At 38.0% G+C, this 26,736-nt stretch overlaps 1 protein-coding gene across 9 annotated transcripts in view; it reads left to right on the plus strand.

The window, feature by feature from the left end:
* Positions 1-26,736, plus strand: part of Acvr1 (activin A receptor, type I) — a 118,475-nt gene that overhangs the window by 50,291 nt on the left and 41,448 nt on the right. For 5 of the 9 annotated variants that reach the window (XM_013518777.1, XM_013518778.1, XM_013518776.1 and 2 more), the window contains exons 2-3: positions 1,982-2,246; positions 18,857-18,930. In XM_013518777.1, the coding sequence (XP_013374231.1) occupies positions 2,218-2,246; positions 18,857-18,930 (103 nt within the window). In that variant the 5' untranslated portion in view covers positions 1,982-2,217. Of the gene's footprint in view, positions 1-1,981; positions 2,247-11,411; positions 11,649-11,741; positions 11,834-18,856; positions 18,931-26,736 lie in introns of those variants that run through there. The other 4 variants (XM_013518780.1, XM_005393403.2, XM_005393405.2 and 1 more) reach the window with 4 other exon arrangements.

Below are 26,736 nucleotides of genomic sequence, written 5' to 3' on the forward strand. Positions count from 1 at the left end.
TCTTTAAAAATCACTCTGAGGGTGTTGAACACAACTGCTTTCCACTACCTGTCAGGTCTGCCAGGGTTGCTTGTTCACATGAAGGGTGTTTGTGGAGAGAGGAATCCTGCGTAGAACATGTATGAATTAAATATCCAGAATTTGTTCATCACTTTAGGTCCTACTTTATCAACCTTTGCTTTTGTGTCATATATCATAGTTTTGTTTTCAGTTTTTAGGTTGAGAACTCAATGCATTCTAACGCATGTTAAATTATATTTAAATTTTAAATTTGGTTTTTATCTCGATGCTCTCAGGCACTAACTGCATGCTGGGTATTGTGAAGGAGTGATGGAACCAAAGAATAGTGTGTGATATTCACCTAGTTTTAAATGGTTTTGAGACAAACCCGCAGAGGTTTGTCAGGAATGGATTTTCTTTTTACTGTGTAACTTTGCTCAGTGATTACTGCCATGAAGGCAGAGAACTGAGTGCCAGATCAAGTCACCTAAGAATGTAAATAGCAAAGAATTAGAATGAGAAAAATCTAGAAAATACAAAAATTTTCAGAGAAGGCTGAGCAGAGGTAGGAGGACTTGCACATTGACTTGAAGGATGGGAGCGCATTCAGTGCAGCAGCGATGATGAGGCTGCTGTGCTGTAATAGTAAACGGGCTGAGGGTGTGGTTCAGTGGTGAGCACTTGCCTAGCATGCACAAGGAGAGTTCTCGCTGGCTTCCTCCTAGAATGCCAGTAGTGGATGGCAGAGGGGAGAACAACCTTAGTGTGAGCCCACCAAATTTCCCTGCCTCCGGGATCTTGGAAAATACCAGTAGTTCTGAAACCCAAGCGTCTGGTGCTGCTCAGATGCTTGGGTGCTAAGGGTGTCCACTTTAGGAATGGATTTTCTTTTTACTGTTTAACTTTGCTCAGTGATTACTGAAAACGGGAACTTACTGGTTAACCTCTGTATGTGGAGATCTTTTATATTCTGTCTTATTTTTAGTGTCCCTTTTTCATGTTTAGATTTTCTTTTCAGATAGAGTGGGAACCTCAATTTAAGCTGTAGTGAGGAAAGATTTGATAATATCTGCAGAACCTTTTCCTTGAATTCCAAGATGGATAGGAACATTTTCTTTTCCACATAATTATTTAGGAGTGCCGCGTTTGGGTTTGTTTGCTGCTTAGCTTTTTTTTTTTTTTATTATATGAAAGTTTTCTCAGCAAGATGTTACTTGAGGTTGGAAACAATGTTCTATTTTCCAAAAGGAGTCTGATCTTCAGCACTTTCTGTTACTTAATGATTTGAATGGGAAAGTTTGGTTCTAATAAAAATTTCCTCTTCTTTTGGCAAATGTTGATGTTTTTCAAGTTTTTCTAAAGGAAAAGGGAGCTAGGGTGGATTTTTGTTTTTTGTTAGTTATCTACAGAGCTCTTTCCCTTCCGATCTGTGCATTGTTTTATAACTCTTTGAACTAGATTATTTACTACTGAGAATTTTGCTTGAAAATGGACCAAAACTAGGTGTTTCTCAGTGGTTACTTAAGGAATTGTTCACGCTTACATATTAGGTATTTCCATGAGGGACCTGGGGTCTGGAAAGGGCATTAGACTTTTCATTCTATTCTTTGTACTGCTCATTTTTTTAAATAAATGCATATAATAACTAATATACAAAGTCCTTTTTTTTTGTTTGGTTTTGTAATTGTCTAGACTTAGTATGTGGTATGTGGGCTTTATAAGAACTTGATTTTGAAATTTACTAACTGCTTTTACAGGGTTTGTGTCATTTGTAAAAGTATTTAGAGACAAATGTAGACCTATAATCTCAACATACTGCCTGTCAATGCTTTCAAACTGTTCCATCCTTACTTCACTTGTGAATCAGTTTCAGATTTCTGGTACCAACTGCAAAGCTGGTCAACTGTGCACCTTAGCTGGTACATTCAGAACTGCAGAATTTTCTTCTTACCTGAATTTTCTTTTTTTTTTCCCTCCGAAGCCCTGAGCACCTGTGAACGTTGCACAGCCCTAGGGAGACTGCTGGAGAACCCATCATTTCCGAAGATCCCAGAAGCTTGTCTCCCCCTGGCCGAGTCTCTGTGAGTGAGTGAGTGAGGCTCAGACGGAGGAGGGTGTGCTGCTTAAAGGACAGATGTGACCGGAAGCCGGCATCCAGGTAGCTGAGTCAGCCCTCCCTGGGGACTCCCAGAGCCAGCAAGTAAATCACCTCTTTTAATGCTCTTTGGCAAAGATCAAATATACGGGTAAATTCCTCTACAAATGATTATTTTGTTGGTTTATCTGAATTTAATATAAGGAAATTAAGACCAACTTTCCTTAGTTTTTGCATCACCCGGATGAGAGGCTTTTGGCAGGGGGATGGATCTGCACAGCTGTTCTCTAACTTTGGCTAAGTTGTTCCAAGATTACCAACGTCTCCTTACGTATAAAACAATTCTGCCATTTTTTTCAGTGTACAGGGCCTCAATATTTATTTTCTCCTCAACTTTATCACATGCAAGCATTGAATGTAGAGACATTTTATGCATAAACAAAATATGCATATTAATTATCTTTAAAATTTGTTTTGAAGCACAGTTACATATTTTTGTCTTACAGTTTGTTTCTCCCTTCCAGTTGATGTATTACGGGCATTTTCCCTTTCAAGCGGCACTTCATTTTAGTGTAAATAATGCCTGCTTACTATTCCTTAGGTGGTTGAGATGTAACAGAAAGCAGCCCTCAAGGGCCTGCCTTTGTATTTTGTTAGCCTACGATTTAGTGGAACATGGGGGAGGAGGACCTTTCACATCAGGGAACAAACCAAAACTGTCACTGTTGAGGCGGGATTTTTAGTCCTTAAGGATGTGAGTTTATATTTTCCAAGGCAGGTCATACAGTGCTTTGGGCTATTGCTGAGGTATTAGTTATGTCAGATTTTTCTTTCTCTGGAGGCTCTGTTAATATATAACTACAGTTGGCCACATCCTTTGAGAATCTTGAGATACTTTTAAGTCCATGTAAGGTGGTATGAGGTAGAATTAGTAATGAATAACAGGGATGGCATTAAAAGACTGACTTTATTTTCTATATTTATTTCAGGGGAAGAGAAGGAAGAGATGGTGGCTATCTAGTTAATTGCTAGCTCTGTGATTTTTAAGTATGAAACAGGGTCACAATTATTTAGCTCAATTGTTTCTTAATATGGCTAACAGTCAGAATTAACAGAGAAGTCTTCTGATATCTGGTGTTGGAAATGAATACTTGTATTTTTTGTTATTATATAAAATATTGACTTTTAGAAAAGTAATACAATCATTTTCTGCATTATTTGTGCAACTTTATTTTATTTTTTGTAGTTCTAGAAATCAGACCCAGAGCTTTGCACATCCTAGGTAGGCTCTCTAAAAATGAACTACTCCCCTAGCCCCACGATTTCGAAGACGCAAGAGTATGGAGTGAAAAAAAGTCTCCCACCTGTCTCTGTTCCCCAAGTACCCAGTTACCTTTTAGGTAACCACTGTTTTCTTCCTGCGATTTCAGAGTGTACATAATATACAAATATGTAACCTATAATTTATTACCTTTTTTATACAAATGGTAACAATATACACTTTTGTATCTTTTTTCATTGGAGTAAGGTTGTTTGGAATTCCCTCCATGTTAGTGCTGCAGTCATTTTCAGTGGATACCTGGTGTCCTACTGTAAAGAGCTGCTTAATTTATATCAATGTGTGTAGAGATCGTTTCCATTTTTTATTATCATGGACAAGGCTATAAGGAATAATCTTTTGTATATATCATTTCACACATGAGTGAGCATATCTGTAGGATCCATTTTCAGTAGAATTTCTGGGTCAAAGGGTTTGCACATTTTAATTTTGATAGAAATTTATTGCTATCCTGCTCTGTCTTAAAACTTCACCAGCATTAAATGAGAGTATGGCTTCCTCCTGCTTTTGCCAGTGACAGTATGATTGCTAAACTGATAGATTTTTTTTCCTTTCCCATATTAAAAGGTGAAAAATGTCAGTTTAACATGTAGCTTTAATTTGCATTTTTCATATATTGATTGACAGTGAGCATCTTTTCATAAGTGTAAAATCCATTTGGATTTGTAATTCCCTTTATATTTGTGTCCTTTTTGTCTGTTTTCCCATTGTGCTACTGACTTTTATTATTAAATTTTGATTTCTAGTCAAAATAATGACTTTTTGGGTGGGATAGTACTGGGAATTAAACCTAAGGCCTTTGCCATGAACTATACTTCCATCCTGTTTTTATTTTTTTTCCTTTTGAGACTGGGTCTCATTAAGTCACTAAGTTGCTCAGGCTTTGTTCAAACTTGCAGTCCTCCTGCATCACCTTCCCAGAGTGCTAGGATTATAGGCATGTGCCACTGGACTGACTTCAAAGTATGATTTTTATTATCAGCTCATAGCCCCCTTTTTTCTTTTTGTCATATGTGCTATTTATATTTTTCCTAGTTGACCATTTATATAAAAATAAAACAAATAAATAAAAATTGTTGTACCAATTATTAAATATTTTGTATAGATTTGTAAATTTATTCACTCAGTAGATTTTTATTGAATGCCTTTTATGTATTAGGAACTTGTTCTAGGCTCCTACCTATACAATAGTGAAGAAACTTGATATTTGTTCTGTGAAACTTCCATTCTAGTGGAAGAGATAGTCAATAAAAGATGAACAGATAGATTTATAGAAATAAATATATAATCAAGCTTTTTGTGGCTTTTGTATCAGTTCAAAGACCTTCTCCAGTTATCAATTTAAAAACCTATCTCCTGCCTCCTCCTAGTGTGATGTTGGTTTTTTTTTTTTAGACTTAAATCTTTGATCCATCTGGAATGCTAGGTATGATTAATTTAATTTTTCTCTAGGTCCTGTGTTAATTAGAGTAAGGCTGAGTGTAACCAGTGGACCAAAATATGCTATGGTTCAAAGAACATAGAAACGAATTTTTTCCTTACTTAACAATCCCAATGTGAGCAAAATGGTCAGCAGAACAGCGCATATCCACTGGTCATCCTGACACTCAGGTTCCTTCTGTGCTATTGCTCTGGTAATTGCCACTGTGATTATCTGCATGGTTGTATCTGTCTGCTTAGAGGGAAAAGCAAAGGGGAAAGTCTGTGCGAGTCATTAGAGGCTGCAGTCATCCCTGTAGCTTGCATTGATGAGAGTTGTCCTCTGGGCTCATCTAGCTACAGGGGAGGCTGGACTGAGAACTCTCACTGGTCACCTGGCACTCAAGAGAAAAGAAGGAGGAATTTTAGTGCAAAATTAGCAGCCTGCTGGCATTAGAGAGTCATTCTCATACCTTCCCACGGAGTCGTTGCTCATCCTTGCTATCTGGCCCTTAGCGTCCTCTGCCCTTGGCTGTCCATTGGGTATTGGTTCTGGCCTAGTCATTCCAGTTTTATTGATTTCTTTTTTTTAAAGTTAATACCCATCCATTTAGTTTCCTTTATCATTCTGAAGGGTTGTTTTCTCCTTTGATTCATGAAACTTACCTAAGTAGCTTAGAGGAAGAACCAGCTTATACAGTGTTGTGTTAATTTTTAAAAATATTTGATCCCTGATTCTGATTTGAAAATTGATACTTATTTTGAATGTCTGCTAAAAATAAACTTAGAACTTAAAGAAAGTTTTGAAAATGAAGAAGAGGGGCCAGGGATATAGCTGAGTGACACAGAGCCTGCCTGGCAAGTGCAAGGTCCTGCGTTCAATTCCTGGTACCACAAAAAAAAAAAAAAAAATAAAGAAAGAAAGAAGTGATATTTCAAAAGTGTATTGTACAACTTGTTTGGAACACATAAATCTAGACAAATTTTTGCAAATATATATTATGCACAATACTTATTACTTCCTATGTGTGTGAACAACATATTCAGCTTTTGTCTTTGACTTTTTTACCTTTTTTATTGTAAAACAAAATGTATTATACACAAAGTGTATATAGCTTATTATATAGTATATAGTTATTATATAACTATTATATAGTATATAGTTATTATAAGGTAAATAGTATTGATGACTTTCATATGTCAAGAAATAGTGTATAGTATATACGCTATGATTGTTTTCTTACCTTTCTTTGTGGCTTGATCATTCAAGTGTTTATATCTAGCACTATAGTTTTTTATGTTTTGTAAGTGTAGTTCTCCCCTGCTCTCACTCTTTCTTTCCCTTACAGGTTGTCTGTTGAGGGATCTAGCCGCTTGACTTCTAGCTTCTTATTGGCTGACTTTGGTGACTGTATCCTCAGGGTTCAGCTTAACTTGTCTTTCCTTTAGTGGGAAATTAATTTTAACACCACAATCTAGTTAGCAGGGATGTTCCTTACTACTGGATGTGTTACTATAATAAAGCCTTGTTAGTGGATAGAGCCAGAAATTATATATATATAAACAATACTTCACACAGATATATTTCCAATTTGAATTCAGTTTAAAAGGTTTTACTTAATCCTTTCTGAGTTACAGTTATATCACCTTTGTTCCACACAGGGAATCCTGGTTCTCAAAAACAATAAAGAATTGTAGAATTAAAACAGACCATAGTTACGTATTTGTTTTCTTCACATTGCACATGTAGTAGTCTCAGTGCTGCCGCAAACTAGCACTAGACATTACATCTGATGAAAAATAATAGAAAACATTTTTTTGTATGCTATTCCAATTTTCTTCCCTTTTGTCAGGGTGGGGGTGTGTTTATGTGATAGAGTTATTATAGTTGAATTTTGCCAGACATAAACACTTACTAGATTTTAGGTAATATTTGGAGGAGGAATATTTTCCTTTTCATTAGGTTATGATGTTGGATTTATAACTACGTTTGAAAGCAGTTCTTATCAGACAATTTGTGTGAGAATTGATATCTGGTATTCTCATTAAAATACCTCAGAAAGAACATGGGTAGAATAGAGGACATACAGTTCATATTTTTGGAACGGGATGGGAGAGACTTACTTTTGAAATTAGAAAGCAAAAAATGGGGTTTATTATGCTTTTCTGTTTCTATGTAACTTGAAATATTTGTAATAAAAATTTAAAGGTTAATTTTACAAACTAAAGCAAAGGACATGGGGAAGGAGGTAATAGGGAATATGTGGGAGTAGGAAGCAACTAAAGAATGAATGATTCCTTTCTTATCCTGGTGGTTTACCTTGGTGGCTTGGAGTGGACCTTGAATCTGAGAAAATGGACAGCATCTTATGTAGGCCCTTATTTAGGGAAACCAGTGTTTAAGGGATGAATGGCAGAAGAGGAATCCTTCCAGGGTACCCAAAAGGGATCACAGTAGTAAGATCTCTGCAAGTGGAACCTCTGAACCCTAGCTAGGAAAGAACCCAGGGGGAGAAGGGAAATTTTGATACCTCTTATCCTATGAAATGAACAAATGGGATACTTCATCACTGTCAGCATCACTTGAATTGCTGAGGGTGGGGGATTCCTAGGCCTCATACAGATTAAAGTCTCTAAGGCATGAAGCTGAGGAAGCATCCCTGTGAGTCTGAGGCTAAGGTAAAGACTGAAAAGAGTTAGAACTTTAGCAAGGGATGTTGCAATGAATTGACTTGGTCAGAACATTGTAGATTAAGGAGTGAAGGGAGGCTACAGAGGTAGCTAGTGTGAAATGGTCCTTCTAGAATATTCTTTGCAAATGGATAAAGACAGATAGAGGAGAACTCAGAGCTGAGGGAAGTAGTGATTGATGAAATTGCTAATGTTTGTTATAATACAAGAGAGATTGCCTAAAAATGGGGAAAATGAGGGTGGTTCCTAGAGCAGTATGACTGAGTAGTCAGGTTACATATGTGCTTAGGTCCCCTATTGCTAGAGGAATTGTTTTCTGGGAAGAAATAGATATTGTTGATTTAAAGAAAGTTGAAATTACAGGAATGGATCTTCTTTTATTTGTCATCATTTTGAGCAGCATAAAAAGAAGATAGGCACTAAAGTCTTCTGAGGGCCTCTGCTTGTCAAGTTCTTGCTGGGCCTTATGGTCTAATCCTGAGGAGGAAAGAAAGAAGGGTTCTGGAATGTTGGGCAGCGGCACCCCATTTCTATGTTCTTATAGTTTTCTTCCATTTTCTTGGCTCCTGATAAGAGACAGTCTAGAATGTGTAGAACCTTCCAGAGAGGAGTATTGTTCTGTTATGGACTCAATGCTGCTTGACTTACAAGGAGGTTACATCCTGATAAACCCATCGGGAATTGAAATTACTGTCATTTGAAAATGAGTTTAATTCAGCTGTCTTAGCATAAGTCACAGCTTAGCAACGTGGACCACAGTGAAGTGTCAGTTGTTTGCCCTGGAGTTTTCGTGGCTGCCTAGATGCTGCAGCTACCTTTGCCCTGCACCAGGAGAGGATCCTACCACTTGTCGCTGGCCTGGGCAGAGATCAGAACTTGAAATTCCAAGTTCTGATCTGTTCAACGTGGATAGAATGTATTTTCACCATTGAAAAATTGAAAACTCTTAAATTGGGGACTGTCTGTAGTTTGGGTCCCTTGGTAGAATTTCCATATTTCCATGGTGATTTTGTAATCACAACTGGGTCCAAGAAGTGAGGCATGGACCTTTTTCCTCCTGTTTTTCTCTGCCTTAGGTCTTTGCTTTTAATAAATAGGATTTCTCATTTTCTTACATGCAGGCTTTCTTCTGCCTCTGTACTTGGGGCCATCATGTTTTTAAAATTTCATATCTTTCTCCCTGTTTAATGCAGTGCATTTCACTAGCGTTTAACTTTGTTGCCCTGTGTGGGTGAGTGAGTGTTTTTGGTTGGGTAGGCTCTGGTTTCTTTCCCTCACATCCATCTAGAACCTCTCCCTGCCTTGTCGCTCTGTCTCCTTGTTTTCTGTTGTGGTTACTAGGATGCTAACCCATTCAGTTTGTGTGCTGACCCTGGTACGTGGCTTCTTTTCTTTCTCATGATCATATTTATACTTTTGATGGATATATTTAAATGAACAGCTGTGCATTTGTTGAGTCATACCACAATTATCTGATTCTGTTCTAGTTGCTTGACTGGCAAAAGCGTATTTCAAGCTAAATTTTGAGAAAATTCCATTAATCATTTTCTAGTTGGGGGAAGGAAGAGGAGAAAGACCACCGAGGAAAGTCTTTAAAGATTAATTAGTGATTCCATTATTTAGAGTGGGTTGATCTGATTGCTATTTAATGTGTCACTTGGAATAACGTTGCAAAGGTGTAAGTAACTATAAAAGAGTTAATATCAGCCTTGTAGGCAAATTCTTTGAAATAATTGATATGCAGATAGTTGCTAGTGCTGGGCTATTTTAATAACTTGAGTCTTCAAAAGAGTTCCTTTTTTATAAAGACCAGAGTGCTTGATTTATAGTCCTTGAGTTCATTGGCAAAATATTTTTTTTTAACATCCTGAAAAGATACCATCTAACACAGATATTAAAATTTTCATCTCTCCCTTCCCCCTCCCTTTGAAAGTACTAATTGCTAACTGTAACCTCTGATTGAGTCTTTGCTTCTATCAGCCAGATCTATTTTTCTCTTGATACTTCCTCAGGGTTCTTTCTGAAGGTTATTAATAGACAGGGAAGTATGGCTTTCCAAATAGCGTCAATAACTGTTAGAAGACTTCAGGGGAGATAATATGTCAATTTCTGACTTGCAGGAGATGTATTAGAGCTACAAAAACTGTCTTAGAGGTCACTAGGGAGGGCTCTGGTCATATCAGCTGGTGTCTGGAATGAAAAATCCAAGCAGTCCTTTCCAAATGGGATATTGTCCACCAGGGAGTTGTCTGCTATACACAGAGTCTGCCAGCCATCTTTTTGTTTGGCTGCTTCACTTGGATGACACCCTTGAAAACTGGAATCCAAGTTACAAATGATATCTTTTAATTTATCTCAAATACCCAGTTGCTACTATATTAAATTGAGGTCATAGAATTCTCACACCCGCAAGTCGCTTCCTTGCCAGGCTGTATAATACTTGAACTTCACTTTCCTCTCCTTTCTCAAACCAACTTACAGCACAGACTAGGAAGTTCAAATTAATATGCTTAATTGATATCAAGTGTGCCTAGTAGATGCCAGGCGTGGGGATGGCACCATGTAGTTCTTTCCCTCATGCTGCTTACATTTTGGTGTGCGAAAGAGGGAGAAGGGGAAAAATAGTGAAAGTAAAGTAATAAAAAAGCAAGCTTCACTCAGTGTTAAGTGTCTTGAAGAGGATATGGTAGGGTCATAGAATGCACGGGGGTGGGCAGGACCCATGTGAAACAGGAGTGGGCTTCATGCTTGGTGTGTGGAGTGGAGTGAGATGGAGAATGAATGGGCAGTTCTCATCCCCCTGGGCAACCCATTGCCTCCACTACAGATTGTCACAGGTTGATCATATTAGTCTTAGAACTGGGACAGTTGGGTCAGCTGGTAGGGCCTATTTATTGAGTAACAAGAGGGATAGAAAGATCATCCATTAGTTTAAAGGATGAATTTAACATTATGCACAGTTAGGAATAAGACAGACAGTATATATGGGCTCTAGCTGAGGACCAGGGGAGAAGGTGAGATTTATTTGTATTTTATTTTTTCCAGCATTGGGGATGGGGTCCAGAGGTGCTCTACCACTGAGCAACCACCCCAGCCCTGTTTTTAAATTATATTTTGACATAGGGTATGGATTAGTTGCCCAGCTTGTCTCAAACTTGCCATCCTCCTGCTTCAGCATCCCAAGTGCCTGTAATTATGGTGTGCACGACTGAGGCTGCCTGGGATGTAAGACTTTAAGTGGACCGAGTTACAAATCTAAGAGTTTTTAGAAGACAATAATAGAGCCTTCCTACATTTAAAAAAAAAAAAAATTCCAGTACAGTCTGCAAACTGAACAGAGAGGGACGGAGGGCCCTAAGGTGCAGAGGAGAATGTAACAAAACATCTGGGAGACAGTGGGGTTCAGTTGAAACGAAGCTGGCGAACCGTTCCTATTTGATCCGAGGCATGGAGTCTGACATTAGGGTTAGTCTCCATGAAGTCAAGCATGTTAAAATAAAACCTAGTTTTGAAGCACCAATAAGGTATGTAATGGGTGATCAGAATACTAAATTCTCAGAATCTTAGCTCAGTTTTTATTTGTGTATTGGGTAGATTTTTGTTCTGTGTGCAACTGAAGTAAATTTATTGAGGGTGCTTTGTTTTTATATGGTATCCCTAAGCTAAAACTTTCATTCAATCAAACCTTATTCCTCCCCCACCTTTTTATAGATTATATTGTTTTCTTTCTCATTTTCCTATTTCTTGGGTCCATCTGTTACAGCTGGAATGTTTGTAGTGTAAATCTTTCAGTCAAAACCCTTACTTTCCTGAAATGATCTGTAATTATTTCCTCTAACCGCAGGATGAACCGATCCAGAGGCTGGTTTTCATTTCTGTAGGACTTGTCCAAGGATCTATTTGTATTCATCTATCGCAAGAGATCAAATTACATGCTAATATTCTGAAAGTAACACCCCACCAGAAGCCCTCCAGCAGCACTGAAGTCTATATAAAACCATGCCCTGGCAACTCGCACATCACCAGTTCAGACAGAGTGTGGTGTTAAAAATATTTCACAGGTCATTTGTGAACTGAAGAAGAGACCCTGACTTAACTTATATGGTATGATGGCTTCAGTTTAGCCTTTCTGTGCAGCTATTACTGACAACTCACCCCTCCCAAAGGCCCAGGTACTTTGGAGCAAGCTGCCCTTGGGTTGGCTGTTCACCTATTGAGCTTAAAAGACAGAACTGTTTTCACATTATCTAATTGGATATGGCTGGTTTTTGTCCTGCGTGGAGGTGGTTGTAAGTATGCCTTTAAACTTTTGTGTCTCGAATTTGTCTCACTAGGTATAACCCCTCAAGTATACCTTATACTGATTTCTGTTTTTACACTGAGGTATGATTATGAAAAGGAAATTGAAGAATTGGGGAGTGGGGTGGGTGAGAGTGAGAAGCCACTTGTACTCTCAAGGAGCTTGTTTTTGTCTTTGATATTAGGATCTTTTCTTCTGGAAGTCGGTGGGGGAGATAGTTGGAGATCAGAGTATATGAAATTAATTTTGAGGTTAGGGAAATGGACAGAGGGCACAATTGAAGGGTGAGTCAAATAACCATGAGTGAGATTGTTCCCTATGAGTAAAATCAGGGTTCTTGAAGCTCAGGATGAATTAAGTGGGGGATGAAATGTTAAACATAACAGAACTGGATTGCCAAACTGCCTATGGCTGGTCAGTGAAGTGAAAGTTGCGTAGAGTGGTGGTCATCTAAGACTACTGAACTTAGGTCAGATGGTCTTGGGTTTGACCTGTGCCCTTGGTTTAGTTACTTCTACCCACCCAAGATGTTATCTGTAAAACAGGGTTAATATGGATATTCATTGTATTAGGAAGAGGTTTTCAATGAGATCATATTGCTCCCTAACACAGTGCCAGGCTCACTAGTAAATGCTGCTGTTAAGGTGATAATAATGTAATGTTAACAGATGACTAAGAGAAATCAGAATGCCTCTTAGTTATTTTTCTACTTTTCCTCTGTACTTTATATTAAAAAGAAAAAAATCTCTGTATTATTGAGGAAGGTGTAGAACAGACTGCAGAAGACATACAAAGGAAAGAAAACGCATCAGGAAATAGTGGAGAACATCTGTGAGTGTGAGCAGGCATAGGTTATAGAGGGGCTTCAGTGGGTGGTGTAAAAGTCATTCAGACCTGGGGTGAGGGAGTGAGTGACTCTTCCAAGGATATTTTTTAGCCCAGAGATTGTTATAAATCAAGCTGAGAAGTGTATCAGGAAAGTCTTTGTTTAATAAATTGGTATTCTATAAATTATACATATAATGAATGGACAAACTAAAGGAGTTTAGGCTATCAGCCTAGACAGATGAACATTTTATAGAATTTTATGAAAATGTTCTCTTTATTTTCTATATTATGGATAATGAATTGTGTGCTGCTATAAAGTATAAGTTTTAGAAATATACTTTATTGCTATGTCATAGTTTATCAATCATATTGCTTAATGTGGGTTCCAAAAGTTGAGTGGAGATGTGTATTAGGTTATATTCTTTGATTATTCTGTGACCATTATCAAAAGGATTTTTGGGTAATATACTGCAGTATCTGTGGCTTTCTCTAGCTATAACATTGTGATGAGCAAAATAAGTGCCAAACATGGTCTCACACTCATACATGTTAGAAACTGAGCTAAACGCTAGCTTCTCTCTGTCTGATCTATAAATGGGGTTTGAACAGTACCATGGGATTTGGTAAGTGGTTTGGCTCTGCCCTGGTGACTGTTTTTAGCAGAGTATCATGGGAATGTTCTGTCTCCCAAGAGTGTAGATCTGAGACATTATGAGAGATGACACTGATTTAATAAGGGAGCTTTAGATAGGAGATCTCCAGCCCTCTTCTGAATAGCTATTTTTCTTATATCTGAAGAAATAACATTAATTACCAGGGAGTGAAGGTCTTATCCAAGAATAGAAGGGAGAGGTATATACATTAGAGGCAAAAATAATACCCTTCAGATCATATTTTGCAGTTCCCAGCAGTCTATGACTTTTCAGTTAGGGATTTTGATGATAAATGAGATGACCAGTTTTGAGCTTATTCTTACTACAAGTTTATATTCTATTTAAAAATATTTAGTTGTATATACAAAATATTATTCCTACATTTAAAAATATTTAATGCATTCATGTTAGAAAGGTTAATCAGATTTCTGAAATTGTAGAACAGTAACATTTCTTCAGCTATTGGGCAAATGCTTAGTCTAAAACATCTGGTACCATTTGGTGATTTGGTATAGTGGAAGAACTGAACATTTAAGGAATAAGGCGGTTCTGAAAATTGTCCCAGAAATAGCTGGGGTCTCTGAGACTTTCTTGGGTGTTCTACAAGGTCCTCTTCCTTTGACTGACATGTGCAAAGCTGGATTTTCTCTGTGTACTTTAAACAACACAACATGTAAATGATTGAAAGTAGAATTATATATAGGAATCTGGGTATAGTGTAAGCCAAACATAAGAAATTTACAAAATGCGAAACAGTGCCATTGTTTCTTCCACATGTACTTTTTTTAAAAGCACAATTTTCAAATTTACAACATGCAGTTTTATTATTTTAAAAATTTTCAGTTTTGATTTTGAATATAGTGCATATGTACGCACATAGCCCATGTTCATGGATATGTAGCTCTTCGGTAATTCTGAAGAGTAGAAAGAGATCCTGAGAACAGAAAGTTTGGACCATTGGCGTGAGGTGCCCACAACATAATGAATTATTGCTACTCCTATTTTCCACATCCAGTCTCCTTCTTGCCAAGAGCAGTAGAGTTGAAAAGTTTACTTTTAAAAACAATATTTTGTTTTTGGTATGTTTTAAAATTAGAAATAGATTCTTGGGGTTTACAGTTTATATTTTATCATACTGATGTTTCTTCTAATTAAAATAGGATCAGGAATTTCCAGAATATTCTCTTTTCTGCATTCTTTTTCCTTTTTCTGTTTGGGGTATAATTTTCTTAGTACATAGTAATTACATAGAATAGTGGATTTCATTTTGGCATATTTGCACTGTACATGCATATAGCATACTTTGAGGTGTGATTTTTAAGTAGCTGGATTAATGGGAGACAGGCACTCTAGACCCAGAACAAAGTAGCAGCTACTTTGTAACTGATGTTGACTTTTCAGTGATTTTTTGGCATATTTAGACTATTTTTAAACAGTGGATTAGCTTGGGGGACTGATTTATAATTCTTTTTTCTGTCTACTTGTTTAGGAACCTAAATCAGTATGATTAATTTTGCTTGTATAATCATGATCTGTATTTTGTGGCATGGCCTTTTGTTGGCTTTGTAAAATGGGAAACATGGTAATGGTGATTGCATTTTAGTTTTTTTCTTTTTTTCCTTTTTCATGAAAGAGTTCTTGATTTTGAAGCTTGTTAACTGGTGACATTTGCTATTACCTGAACAGCACTCTACAAATTAGACGTTTAGATATTATATTTTTTTAACCTTGCCATTCCTTTTCAGGTATGTGTGGTGGGGAAAGTTGCTGAGTTTTTAACATTTAAAATGTGTTTAGGGAGATAAGATTTAGTACTTATTCAACAAGTACTAAATGTGCTGTCACTTGGCTCTGGCTATGATGAATAAGATAGATTGTAGATATTGTTACTACAGAGTTTAACAAGTAGTAAGATAGACATATAGAAGGCATACATAGATGCAGGTATGTCATTATTAATTACAATAATTTCTGTGAACGAAGATTAACAAAGTGGTAATATGAGAGTGAGAAGAAGGTATTTGAGAGTTTTGGCAGCCTTCTAGAAGAAAGTGCCATTTAAATTGAGACTGGAATGTTGAGTAGCAGTTAGTCTGAAGGAAAGGCCCAACCACAGGGAGCATCGTGTACAAAGGTAGATCTAGAGATGGTAGAAAGTGGGCCAGGTGGAGAACTTGAAAGAGCAGGATGGTGGGCACTAAGGCAAGCAAGGAGTGGATGATGGTGGAGCAAAGGGGGCTTCGTTACAGTAAGGACAGAGAGGTGAGCAGAGGGCCTAGAATATCTTACCCCAGTTACATTAGAAGCTTTAAGAGGTAGAGCCTCCCTTTTCTCACTGATGCTGTTTTTGTTGTTACTATTTTCATGTTCACACAGATACTTCCTGTAGCAGGCTTTTTCTGTGAGGGGACACTGGAACTATGCTCTTACACTCCCTAGCCTCCCTTTTCAGGTTTCTTGGGTCTCCTTTCCCTTCTTTTTCCCTTTTTCCTCCCCTCCTTTCTCTCTCTTCCACCTAGGGATTGAAGCTACCCTAACCTCTCCAACTTCTTACAGTGCTTCCAGGCTCTCTGAGCCCCGGCCATTCTGTCATCTTTTCAGCTCTGTGGTATGCTTCTGGATACTTGTTCCTGGCCACAAGGCCTCTGTAGAAGCTGAGAAACTGTGTATGCCTGTCTGCGCTCTACACCGTCACCATGTTCTTATGCTTTTTCTAGTATTATCTACTCATCTTTCTCGTTCCTGATCTCGTTCAGAAGTTACCTCGTAAGGGAAGCACTCCTACCCTCTAGAAAATCTCAGATTGTTTTTTAGCAGTGTTTTTAAACTATCACTGCCTTTATATTTCAGTTTTTAAATTATACAGTCTTTTAGATGGTTATGTGATTACCGAAACAAATCTTAGTTTTACCATAGTAAGGACCATATTTGTATGTCTTTTTATCATTTTAAATTTCTAATATGTAGCACAGGGCAGGCTTTCAGTAGTTTTTGAGTGCATGAATGAATTAATGAATGAAAGACTAGAAATTCAATGATTATGACTGAGATAAACAATAGTTTATTTCAGTGATTCTCAGTGGCTTTTGATATCATGCCAATGCCCCTGCATCTATGTATGCCTTCAACATATATATTATAAAATGCATGTGTGTCAGTCAGTTTCCCATCACTGTAACAACATACCTGAGATCAATAACTTAACAAAGAGAGAACCTTGTGGTTTTAGAGGTTTCAGGCTTTGATGGATCCACCTGGACCCATTGCTTTCAGGCTCTGAAGAAGGTGCTGGGGTGGCAGTGGCAGGGAGTGCACTGTGGAGCCATCTCTTCCCCTCATGACTAGGTAGGAAGAGAGGAAGAGGAGAGCTGCATAACCCCAACGGGCCTAAGGACTTACCCTGCTAGGCTCTACCTCTTAAAGCTTCTACCTGCCACCCCCAGTGGTGCCCCTGGAGCACCAAGCCTTTAACTCGTGGAGAACATCTGAATTATAGCAATATGTGAAATAGAGGTTTAAAAAATAAAACATGCAATATTTAAGATATTGCTAATGATGATAGTGTCATATTATCATTAATAAAAACCTGAACACATTCAGGATAATATTTATTATATATAATGGTGGATGCAGATTTATTTTTCAAATAGTTAAAAATTTTGAATTTGGGGAGATTGCTTCATATTAGATTGAGAGGAATATTGCTTTTCTTTAGTAAAGTGGTTCAGGGAAGAGGTGCTAGGGATAGGGGATGTCAGGGCAACTATTTTTCTTACTTCTTTTTGAGTTCTTATATTATTAATATAATCAATCTCCATTTTCTTTAATGATTTTAGAGCTCTTGGCATTTAGGGAGGGCTCATCTCCCAATAACTAGCCAGTATGAGCTATAATCCCATTTCAGTGGCCGCTTGAAACTGTGGTGCCTAGCTATACTCTATCAGCAAACCATGCCTATCCTGTTACATTGTGTAATTCCCACTCTTTCTGAAAGCTGGCTGTTGTGCTAGACCATCAAAGGAAAGCTAGCCTCTAAAGCGAGAATTCAGTGACTTACTGCTTTATTAGATGAAAACAGTTTTATAGTCAAAAGATGTTAGTAACGTCATGCCATACCAAGGAGTTCCCTCGCACGGCCTTGAGATGTGTGTACCATTTTGGAGATGAGCGGACTGCTTTGGGGTAGCTGAAGTCGTTTCCGGTGGGGAGAGGTTTCACCAAGTGTTAGTCTGTTTTCTGCTGCTGTAAGAGTACAATACCGTGTTTTTACGGTACTGGAGGCTAGGGAGTGTAAGAGCATAGTTCCAGTGTCCCCTCACAGAAAAAGTCTGCTACAGGAAGTATCTGTGTGAACATGAAAATAGTAACAACGAAAACAGCATCAGTGAGAGAAGCCCACTCAAGTTTCCATATGCTTTTAAAAATATAAAAGGAAGGTACATAAAAATCTGCTTTACTCCCTCCTTGCTATTTAGAGATAGACTCAAATGTAATTATGGAAGAAAAAGGAAATAGGTTAAAATGAGAAAGTGGTAAGATGTGATGGGAGTGTGGCAAATAAATAATCAGACCACTGACCAAAAAAGGTACCATTTTGAGAAGGTGGGCCAGAAGGAGCCCACTGTAGACAAGTTAATAGGATCTGCCCTTCGCTTTGAAGATGTAAGAGTAACATGCTAACCTAGTTGCCAAAGAACTATAGCAGTTTTCTTTATTTTACTAGAAAGTTGTACCCAACCAATTTCCAGCAGATTTCTAGTTGTGGGAATTATTCAAATGGAAAAGTTTTTAACTCAAAAAATTGAGCTTACACTGTTGTAGTTTGAGGCCAAAACCAACCTGAAATTTCTGTGAATTGGCTTGTTTTCTCAATGATAGTTCTGTGTATTATAGATTTACGTGAGTTCTTATTTTAGAAATATTCCTGTCTTAATTGTCTATCCTTTGTTAAATTCAAGATTAATGTAGAACTGCACTGCTTTACTGCAGGTGAAGTTTACTGGTTTCCTTGTTTTTTCCTTTGTAGATGTAGGTTTCTCTATTTCTCCTGTTTTTAAAAGAGAAGGCTCAAACATAGTAATGTGATTTAAATTGTTCGGCCTATTAATCTTTAACATCATATTAGAATGGAGTATTCATCCTCTCAGGATTTTTAATATAGTGTCACTAATTGTGTTCAATAGCATAAGGTAAAATTCAAAGCTAAAAATTTGGGGCATACTTTATTTTCAACCTTTAATACCTGTAGTCCCTTCATTTTCTTACTGGGTTCTAAAGAGGGTAGGCTCAGAGAAAGTAGCCTTGGAGAGGCCACCAATCAGAGGTACATCTGACTCCTTAGATGACTTGTTTAAATCCATAAAGACATATGTTTGTAATACACTAAAAAAAAAAGTCAATATATATTAGGGCAATTTGGAAGAAAGGCCTTAAATGGCAGTTTGAAGATAATGGGTTTAATTTAATTTGCCATTAAGTGCCATTCTGCACTTAATTTTTTAAAACTTCTATCTCTTCTTTTCCTTCTGCAGTTGTACAATGATAGATGGAGTGATGCTTCTGCCCTTGCTGATGATGATTGTTTTTCCTTCCCCGAGCTTCGAAGGTAAGTGCCTCACAGGTGTTTGGGTTAGGATAAGTATACTGTAATGGGTTGGGTTATTATAAATAGTCAATTCTTAATTCCACTATACTTAACGCACCCTTTTCATAGTAAATATTTGGTAATATTCTTCGATTATTTTGAAGTGCAATTCTGATGCACATTATATCTTAGTTTTTATATAACACATAATTTAAGAAAATTCAATATGATGCCCTATCTGAAATAAATGTAAAAGAGAGGTAGAGATAATCCTGTAACTAACAATATAACAGTAAAGGGATATGTAGATAAATTTATGTTCTGTCACAGTTGGGCGTGAGTATACTACAAGGGGTATTAAGGTACTATAGTCCTTTCTCATGTGCAGTTTTACCTTCTAGGTTTGGTGACTCATAGTAAACCATGGTTCAAAAATACTTAATGGAAATTCTAAAAGTAAACAGTTCAGAAGTTTAAAATTATTTTTATTGTAGGCTGTTATTATAATCTGTTTGGCTTTCAGTTATTGTTATTAATCACTGTGCATAGTTTATAAAGTAAACTTATCATAAGGCATAAACAGGATGTAGTATATTTAGGATGGGTGCTGTCTATGGTTTTAGGCATCCGCAGAATGTCCTGAAGCATGAAGAAAAGGAGGGCTCTTCTACTATCTGCTTGCACCTAAATTTGCAATACTCTTTAATGTCTTCAAATGCACATTGTTACTGGTATGTTGTGTTGGTGCTTTTGTTGTCAAAAGTGGTCTTCTCTTCTGGAACTCGGTTTTGTGCGTTGATGAGCAAAGCAGAGAACTGTCATCCCTCTGGTATAATTTGGATCTGAAATTAGCCCCCATGTGTTAAAGTCTTATTCCCCAGGTTGGCACTGTTAGGAGGTGGTAAAAACTTAAAAAGAGGCACCTATAGGAGGCCTTCTTCTTAGGGGGGGCTTGCCCTCAAAGGAGTTTATGGGACCCTGCCCCTTCTTCTTTCTCTTACACCCCTGTTGTCCATGAGGTGGATGGGCCTCCTCTGCCCCTAGATCCTACTGTGATTTGCAGTAGTGCCACTGGTCCAAAACCACAGGGCCAATCAGATAACCAAAAGCTTCACACTTTTAAGCCACGATAAACCTGGTTTCGTGGGGAGTGAGGACTGGGGATTGAACCCATAGCCTTTAGAATGAACTGTAGTCCTACCTCCTCTTTTAAATTTTGAGAGGTTCTGCGAAGTTACTAAGTTCCTTGGGCTGGGTTTGAATTTGTCATGGCCCCACCTGCTCAGAGTGCTGGGATTATGGGTGTGCACTGCTACGCCAGGTTTAACCCCTTTCTTCTTGATTATCTCAGGTATTTGTTACTTGTCACAGAAAGCTGACTAACAGAACCTCAGTATATACAATAATGGCTTTTGGGCAAGTTTAGTATACATTAAAACAGGGTAGACATACATTTATTTTCATATATGAGAGTGAGGTACTTCATTCAGTTAATTATACCAAGATTATTCAGGTAAGTGAATGTGCAGTGGGAAAGTCAAAACTTGTAGGGGCATAGGCTATGTCTGAGTCTGTTTGGGCTGCTATAACAAAAATACCATAAACTGAGTGGCTTGTAAATAACAAACATTTATTTCTCACGGACTTGGAGGCTGGAAGTCCCAGTTCAGGGTGCCGGTACAGTAAGTACCTGGTGAGGTCCCACTTTTCACAGGCAACTCCTCTGTGTGCTGTCATGATGGAAGGGACAGCCAGCTTTTTGGGGCTTCTTTATTAGGATACTGGTCTGAGTCATGAGGCTCTGTACCTATCATCTACCTCCCTCCCCCAGCCAGGTCTTCCTTCCTAATACCATCACCTTGTAGTAATTGACATGAATTTGGGGCAACACGAACATGTATACCGTAGTAGGCTAAATTTTAGCTGTGTGACACCACCCAGCATTTCTAGGTGTTTGATGTCTCTGCTCTTTTCTTTCTTGTTTTCACTGCTTCTCTGCTGCCCACCTCCAGTTCTAAAATACTGCTTAGTGGTGATACTGCTTCTGTTGAAAACCACAAAATAGATAATTAAGAGGGAAAAGAAAAGTTATTCATAGTTTCTTGCATTTGCATTGATTGTGTTTAGGAAATTGGTGTATGACTTTGTAGATACATAAAACATAAACTACCTTTTTCCGTAATGAGTTGTGTCCGTGTTGTTTTAATAATGCCTTCATGGAGAATGGTGCTTATAGGGTGAATCTGAGCCTTGTTACAGTCAGATGGGACACTGTTACAAGCTCTGTGGATGTATAGGTCTACTGTATATAATTGACAAATTCTCAGGGGAATATATAATTCAACACATTAGTATAGCCAACACTATGGAGAAATCCAGTGCTTATTATACTAAATATCTATTTGGTTATATTTTAGATTCTAGAATTTAGTGTATTCTTCTCTCCCTTTTTTCCCCATATACATTTCCACTGTCTATGTAGTAACCTCTAGTCACATGTAACACTTAAAATGCAGCTAATACAAGTTGTATTAGTGGTATGAGATCAGTGTGTAATACAAACTGGATTTTGATGAGAAATTTTAAAAATGTAAATTTTTATGTGCAAGAGCCTGGTTTTAGTCCCCAGCACTGCAAGGAGAAAAAAAAGGTATATTTTGTCTGTTTCTTTTTAGTACTACTATGACAGAATTTATAACTAAATAAGGTGGCTCACATTTTTTTTCTATTTGGGTAGTGCTATTACAGCCCAATTTAGATACCTAGAGCTAAGGCTGTGCTCTAAACAGTGCTGTTAAAGACATTGCAATATGGCAGTTGTGTCAATTAGAAGGGGATCCTGCCAGGTGATTGCTAAAGGAATTAATAAGAGGAAATGAATTTATATTAAAGTTGGAAGATTCATTGAGTTTTTGATGGTTTACAGCTGGGGTCGACTGCCACACCCCTGCTTGACAATTTCTGGAGACAGTTATATCAAGCAGGTTTCTAGCCCCCTGTCCTTTAAATTACTTACCAATATGATCTTTGTTTAAAAAGCTAAAGAATCTTGAGGACTATATTCTCTTCAAAGTCCACACCTTTCCCTAGGTACTTTGTCAGTTCTTCTCTCAAACGACAGCAACACCACCCACAATAAAACCCAAAATGAACAAATTGAAATTCTGTTTGGTGTTAAGCAGTGCCTTTGGGCTGCTGTTGATATCACAGTTGACCTGTAATAAGGCAAAATTGAAAAAAAAGATTGGAAGAGAAATAAAGGTGGACATAAAATATACACAGAGAAGAAAGGGTAGAGAAAGAATAAGGAAAAGAGGGGTGGCATTTTTGGAATGTTAGCAACCTTGCTCTTGGTTGCTTTTTCCCTTTTCTAGATCTGAAGTGTCCAAGAGTCCAGCAAATGACCTCTTCATGCCACAGTGAAAATGTATAACAAAACTAACTTGTTTGGGCCGGTATGGAAATGGTGTGCCACTGAGACTGTGCTGTTAATGTTCAACTTCCACTAGGATGTTTCCAAATATAGACAAGAGTATGGGCAAGGGTATGGGCAAGGGTGCGGGCAAGAGTATATCATTCTACGTGGAAATACTCTTTTGTTCTGTCTTGGTTTTAAACAGCACCTCCAGTGAGTGCTCTAACGAGGACTGCTTGAACCTTAGTAGCAGCTGCCGGAGTGTAGTTTTCCCTCCATGCCTCAGCTGGCCTGTTAACTGCCAGTAGCATATTCTGTGAAAAGTACTCTTGTTTTTATGTATTTCATGCCACAGAGAAACCTTGTTTGTAATACATTCTGATATTACTCAATATTAGTTGTAAAGCAGATGTGAAATATAAAATGCCTAAAGTGGTACACAGTAGGGCAGAGGATGGGCACGTTTGTAATAGTGCCGCAGCTTGTCTGGTGCAGTGCTCTCTGAAGTCCCACACTGAAAAGAGCATAGACCCATGTTCAGTGTTTACAGAGCTGCTGAGTCACCTTGTTTGTTGTGCATCAGTGATGCTAGGTGATGTTCTTAGAAAATCAGCAAAAGTTGCAGCTTTTTTTCTGAGATATTTTGTTATGTAACCCTAGTCCATTAAAAAGCAAATGAGGGCCAGACATCTTGGCAAGCACTTGTAATCCCAGCCCCCTGGGCATCTGGGAGTCGAGTATTACTTGAGTCCTGGAGTTCAAGGCAAGCCACAGCAATGAGGGAGAAGCTATTTCAAAAATAAACAAACAACAAATCCCCATAGTAAAACCCCAAATGAACAACTTTGTCTTTAAAAAAAAAAGTAAAACCAAAAAACCCTGACAAGCAGGATGAAGAAAGGTTAGTCACTTGATAGTAAGTTAGGAGAAATAAGTTCTGTTGTTCTGTTCCACAGCAGGGTGATGATTGATATGGTAATAAATATATTGTGTATTTTAGAGAAAACTAGAGAAAAGAATTTGGAATGTTCTCAGCACAATAAAATGATAAATGTTTGAGAAGATACATAGGCCTATCCTGATATGAACATGAAATAATGTTTATATGTGTCAGAACATCAAATGGTATACTCATAAATATATATAATTTTTTTGTGCCAAAAAATCCCACAAAAATGAACAACTTTGATTCCCCCTTCCTTCCTTATTTTATTGTTTTTGTTGCCAAATACAGAAAATAGGAAAGTACTACTTACTGTAGCTATTGCTTTGATGTATCAGTAGTATTTATTGAATGCTTAATGGCAGGTGTGGGCTAACCACTTTACGTTATTTCCTTACAATTACCCTAACAAAATTGGGCTTTTTTGTTTGTTTGTTTAGTAAGTTTTTGGATTGGTTAAAGTTCTTGCTTAAGGTTACATAGCCAACAAAAGCCACAATATACTTCCAGGAATGGTATCCAAGAACTCTGGTCATCATTAATCTTGTTCAAAATTTTGCATTTTAAAATTTATTAATTTATTTTGGGGAGTCAAATTAGCAGCATCCACATTTACCTTATGTCTAGTGCATGTGAGGATCCAGCCCAGTCCAGTTTGTTTGAGAGGGTGAGAAGAGAGTTTATAATAGCAGATGGGGAGGCTCCTTCACCCGGGTTTGTGTTTTTTACTTCTCTTGTCTCGCCTACCAGTAATCATTTATTTCTCGTGTTCATTAGCTGTACAGCTCTAGCTGCAGGAAGAGTTTTATTTGCTCTCGCAGAGAAGAGCACTTGAGCCCTAATTACCTGTATATTCTTCCCTTTCCTACCCTTTCCTTCCCATTAATAAGACTAATCATGCTGTAAAGCTACTATTATGCCACCAGGGAGAAGGCAGAACCTCTGCATTTTGCTTTCCTTTTGTGCCTGTTGCATCTGCAGGTGAAAACCATGACACAAGTACTTAGAGTATTGCTTCTTTGACAATATTTCAAAGCTAAGACAACCCACCATTCAGTTTTGTTATAGTGAGCAAGGCTGGTCTTACGTGGACTTCTGTTGCAAGAGATTTTGGCCTGTTCTAGAGAAGATTGGTAGGTCCCAAATTATTTTCTGAGTTGACCGGATTTTAGTATTTCCAAAGCCAACACCACTCAGACTTTCCAGCCCAATTACCCAATGAAGGAAGGAGGGGATAACTTCAATGGACTTTTTGTTAGGGTCCACAAAGGTGCCCCTCTTTGCCACTGAGGGGGAGAATAGAATAAGCCCTTCTTTGAATTTCTCATTATTGAGTATACAGGAAGTTCTTGAAAGGGTGAATGAATGTAAAAGAAATATCTCACTATTAAATTTATGGCCCTCATTTCTCATTACTGTAATTTATCCCTTTTGTTCAGAATAAAATCTTGCTGTATGTATCATCAAATGAGAGACCTTGTTTTGGGAGAGAGATAAGAAGTACTGAGCCATTTGCCACCATGAGCACCTAAAATGGGAATGTCTGATGAGGTTGCACACTTTTAAGATCTGTTTCTGTGTAATCAAGTTTTCTTGTGTAACATGGTGATTACTTGTCAGGTGGCACAAGGTGAGCTGCAGCAAAGTTTCCTTTTAGCCTCTCCTACCTGTTTGTTTAAGCTGTGGTTAAACTAGAGCCATATCCCATCCCATCCCTCCATCCATCCATCCATTTATGGTGCACAGATAAGAGGGGAGTGGATAGTACTCATTAACAATTCAAATCAAACAAAATCAAGTACTGAATAGATGGTAAAACAAGTCCAGTATGCAAGCTCCAGAAATTATTTCTTTGCCGTTAACAGTAGGTATACAGAACAGTAGCTTCCAAACTTTTTATTTTATAAAAATAACAGTGAGAGGAGGGATGCCATCTCCTCTGTAAAAAATGGGTAAGACAGGAGCTTTGTAGGATTGTCTTGTCTGTAACTTTTGTGTGTGTGTGTGGGGGCGGGAGGGACAAAGGAAAACAAACACTTTTTAATTTAGTTTAATTTCTATTTTTTGTCAGAAGTTGCAGTGCGTAATGATCACATTCATCAGGAGAGTTGGTGCATGTACATAACACAGCTTCATTCTTTGTTCATTCGCTTCCTCTCCCTTCCCTTCCTCCCTCCCTCCATCCTTCCCTCCCTCTTTTGGTCCCCTTTCTATTTGCAGAGGCTCTGTCTCCTACTTCTATATCTGTCTTTTATTTTTCTCTTTATACTTTGGTTTTCTCATATAACAGAAATTGCAATATTTAAGTTTGTGTGTCTTATTTATTTGACCTGGCGTTATGGTTTCAAGGTGCATCTATTTTCCTACACATGGCTTGTTTATATTTATTTATGGCACAATAGTACTCCATTGTGCATAAATACCACATTTTCTTTATCCATTTATCTGTTGATGGACATATAGGCAGCTTCCTGGGTTTAGCTATCATGAATCATTCTGCTATCAACATGGGTTTGCATGTTTCAGCTCTCAGAACGCTGCTAACTGCCTTCCAAACTTCCCTCGCAGTGTGGCATGACCTCAGGCAAGCAAGCCTCCATAGATAATGATTATTTGTAGCAGTTATAATTACTCACAGCTCCTGTCACTCTGGGAGAGTGTAAGACACAGGGTGGGGTGGCTTTCCAACTTCTGACTATGACTCATATTGAGAAACATTTTGGAGTAGGACCCAGTGTGCACGTAAGACCCACATACATTTGAGGTGAGAGTTTCATGAAACAGTTCTCGTAACTTCAATTAATGTATACCCATTGCTTCCCCATTCTTAATTCTATCCAGTTGTGTCTCACTTCAGAATTCACAAAGAAGCCTTGTCTTGAATGACTGAACTGATTTCAGTACCCACTAATGGATACCGAACCCATAGTTTTAAAAACATACCTCACCAGTCTGCTCCCAAGAATTCACTCCTGAAGTTCCTGCTGCCTCCGGGTAAAGCTCTGACTACTGACCTTAGGCCTTCGGGAATATTGTCCAACAAAGCTGCCCTGGAACCTTTGAGCTGTTCCCCCTCCTGACCATCCTTGGAAGAGGGTGGTTTATATTTGCACCTTCTCAGCCTCAGTCATGACACTGGGACAGCTGCTGCCCGACTCTAACCAGCAAATCTAAGCCCTGTGCACAGGGTGTTTTCTAGAGCCAGGGTTAACGCTGCCTCGTTCTTTGTTATGGGCTACAGCAGAGCATGGACTTTCTGAGGATGTGTGTATTTGGGGTATATTGGAAAAAGAGGAAGAATAAGAGAAAGAATGAGAAGTTTTTCTCAGGGAGGAAATAGTGTAATACACCTTTTTTAAAAAACAAAACAAAACAAAAAACCCCCTGTCTATAGTTTTTATATACAGATGATTTCTGTGGGGAGAGTAGACTGGAAGTGACCTCTTAATTTTTTACTGTGTTTGTTTTG

Source organism: Chinchilla lanigera, unplaced genomic scaffold (genome assembly GCF_000276665.1).
Source record: "Chinchilla lanigera isolate Chin_1 unplaced genomic scaffold, ChiLan1.0 scaffold00048, whole genome shotgun sequence".
NCBI classification, from domain to species: domain Eukaryota; kingdom Metazoa; phylum Chordata; class Mammalia; order Rodentia; family Chinchillidae; genus Chinchilla; species Chinchilla lanigera.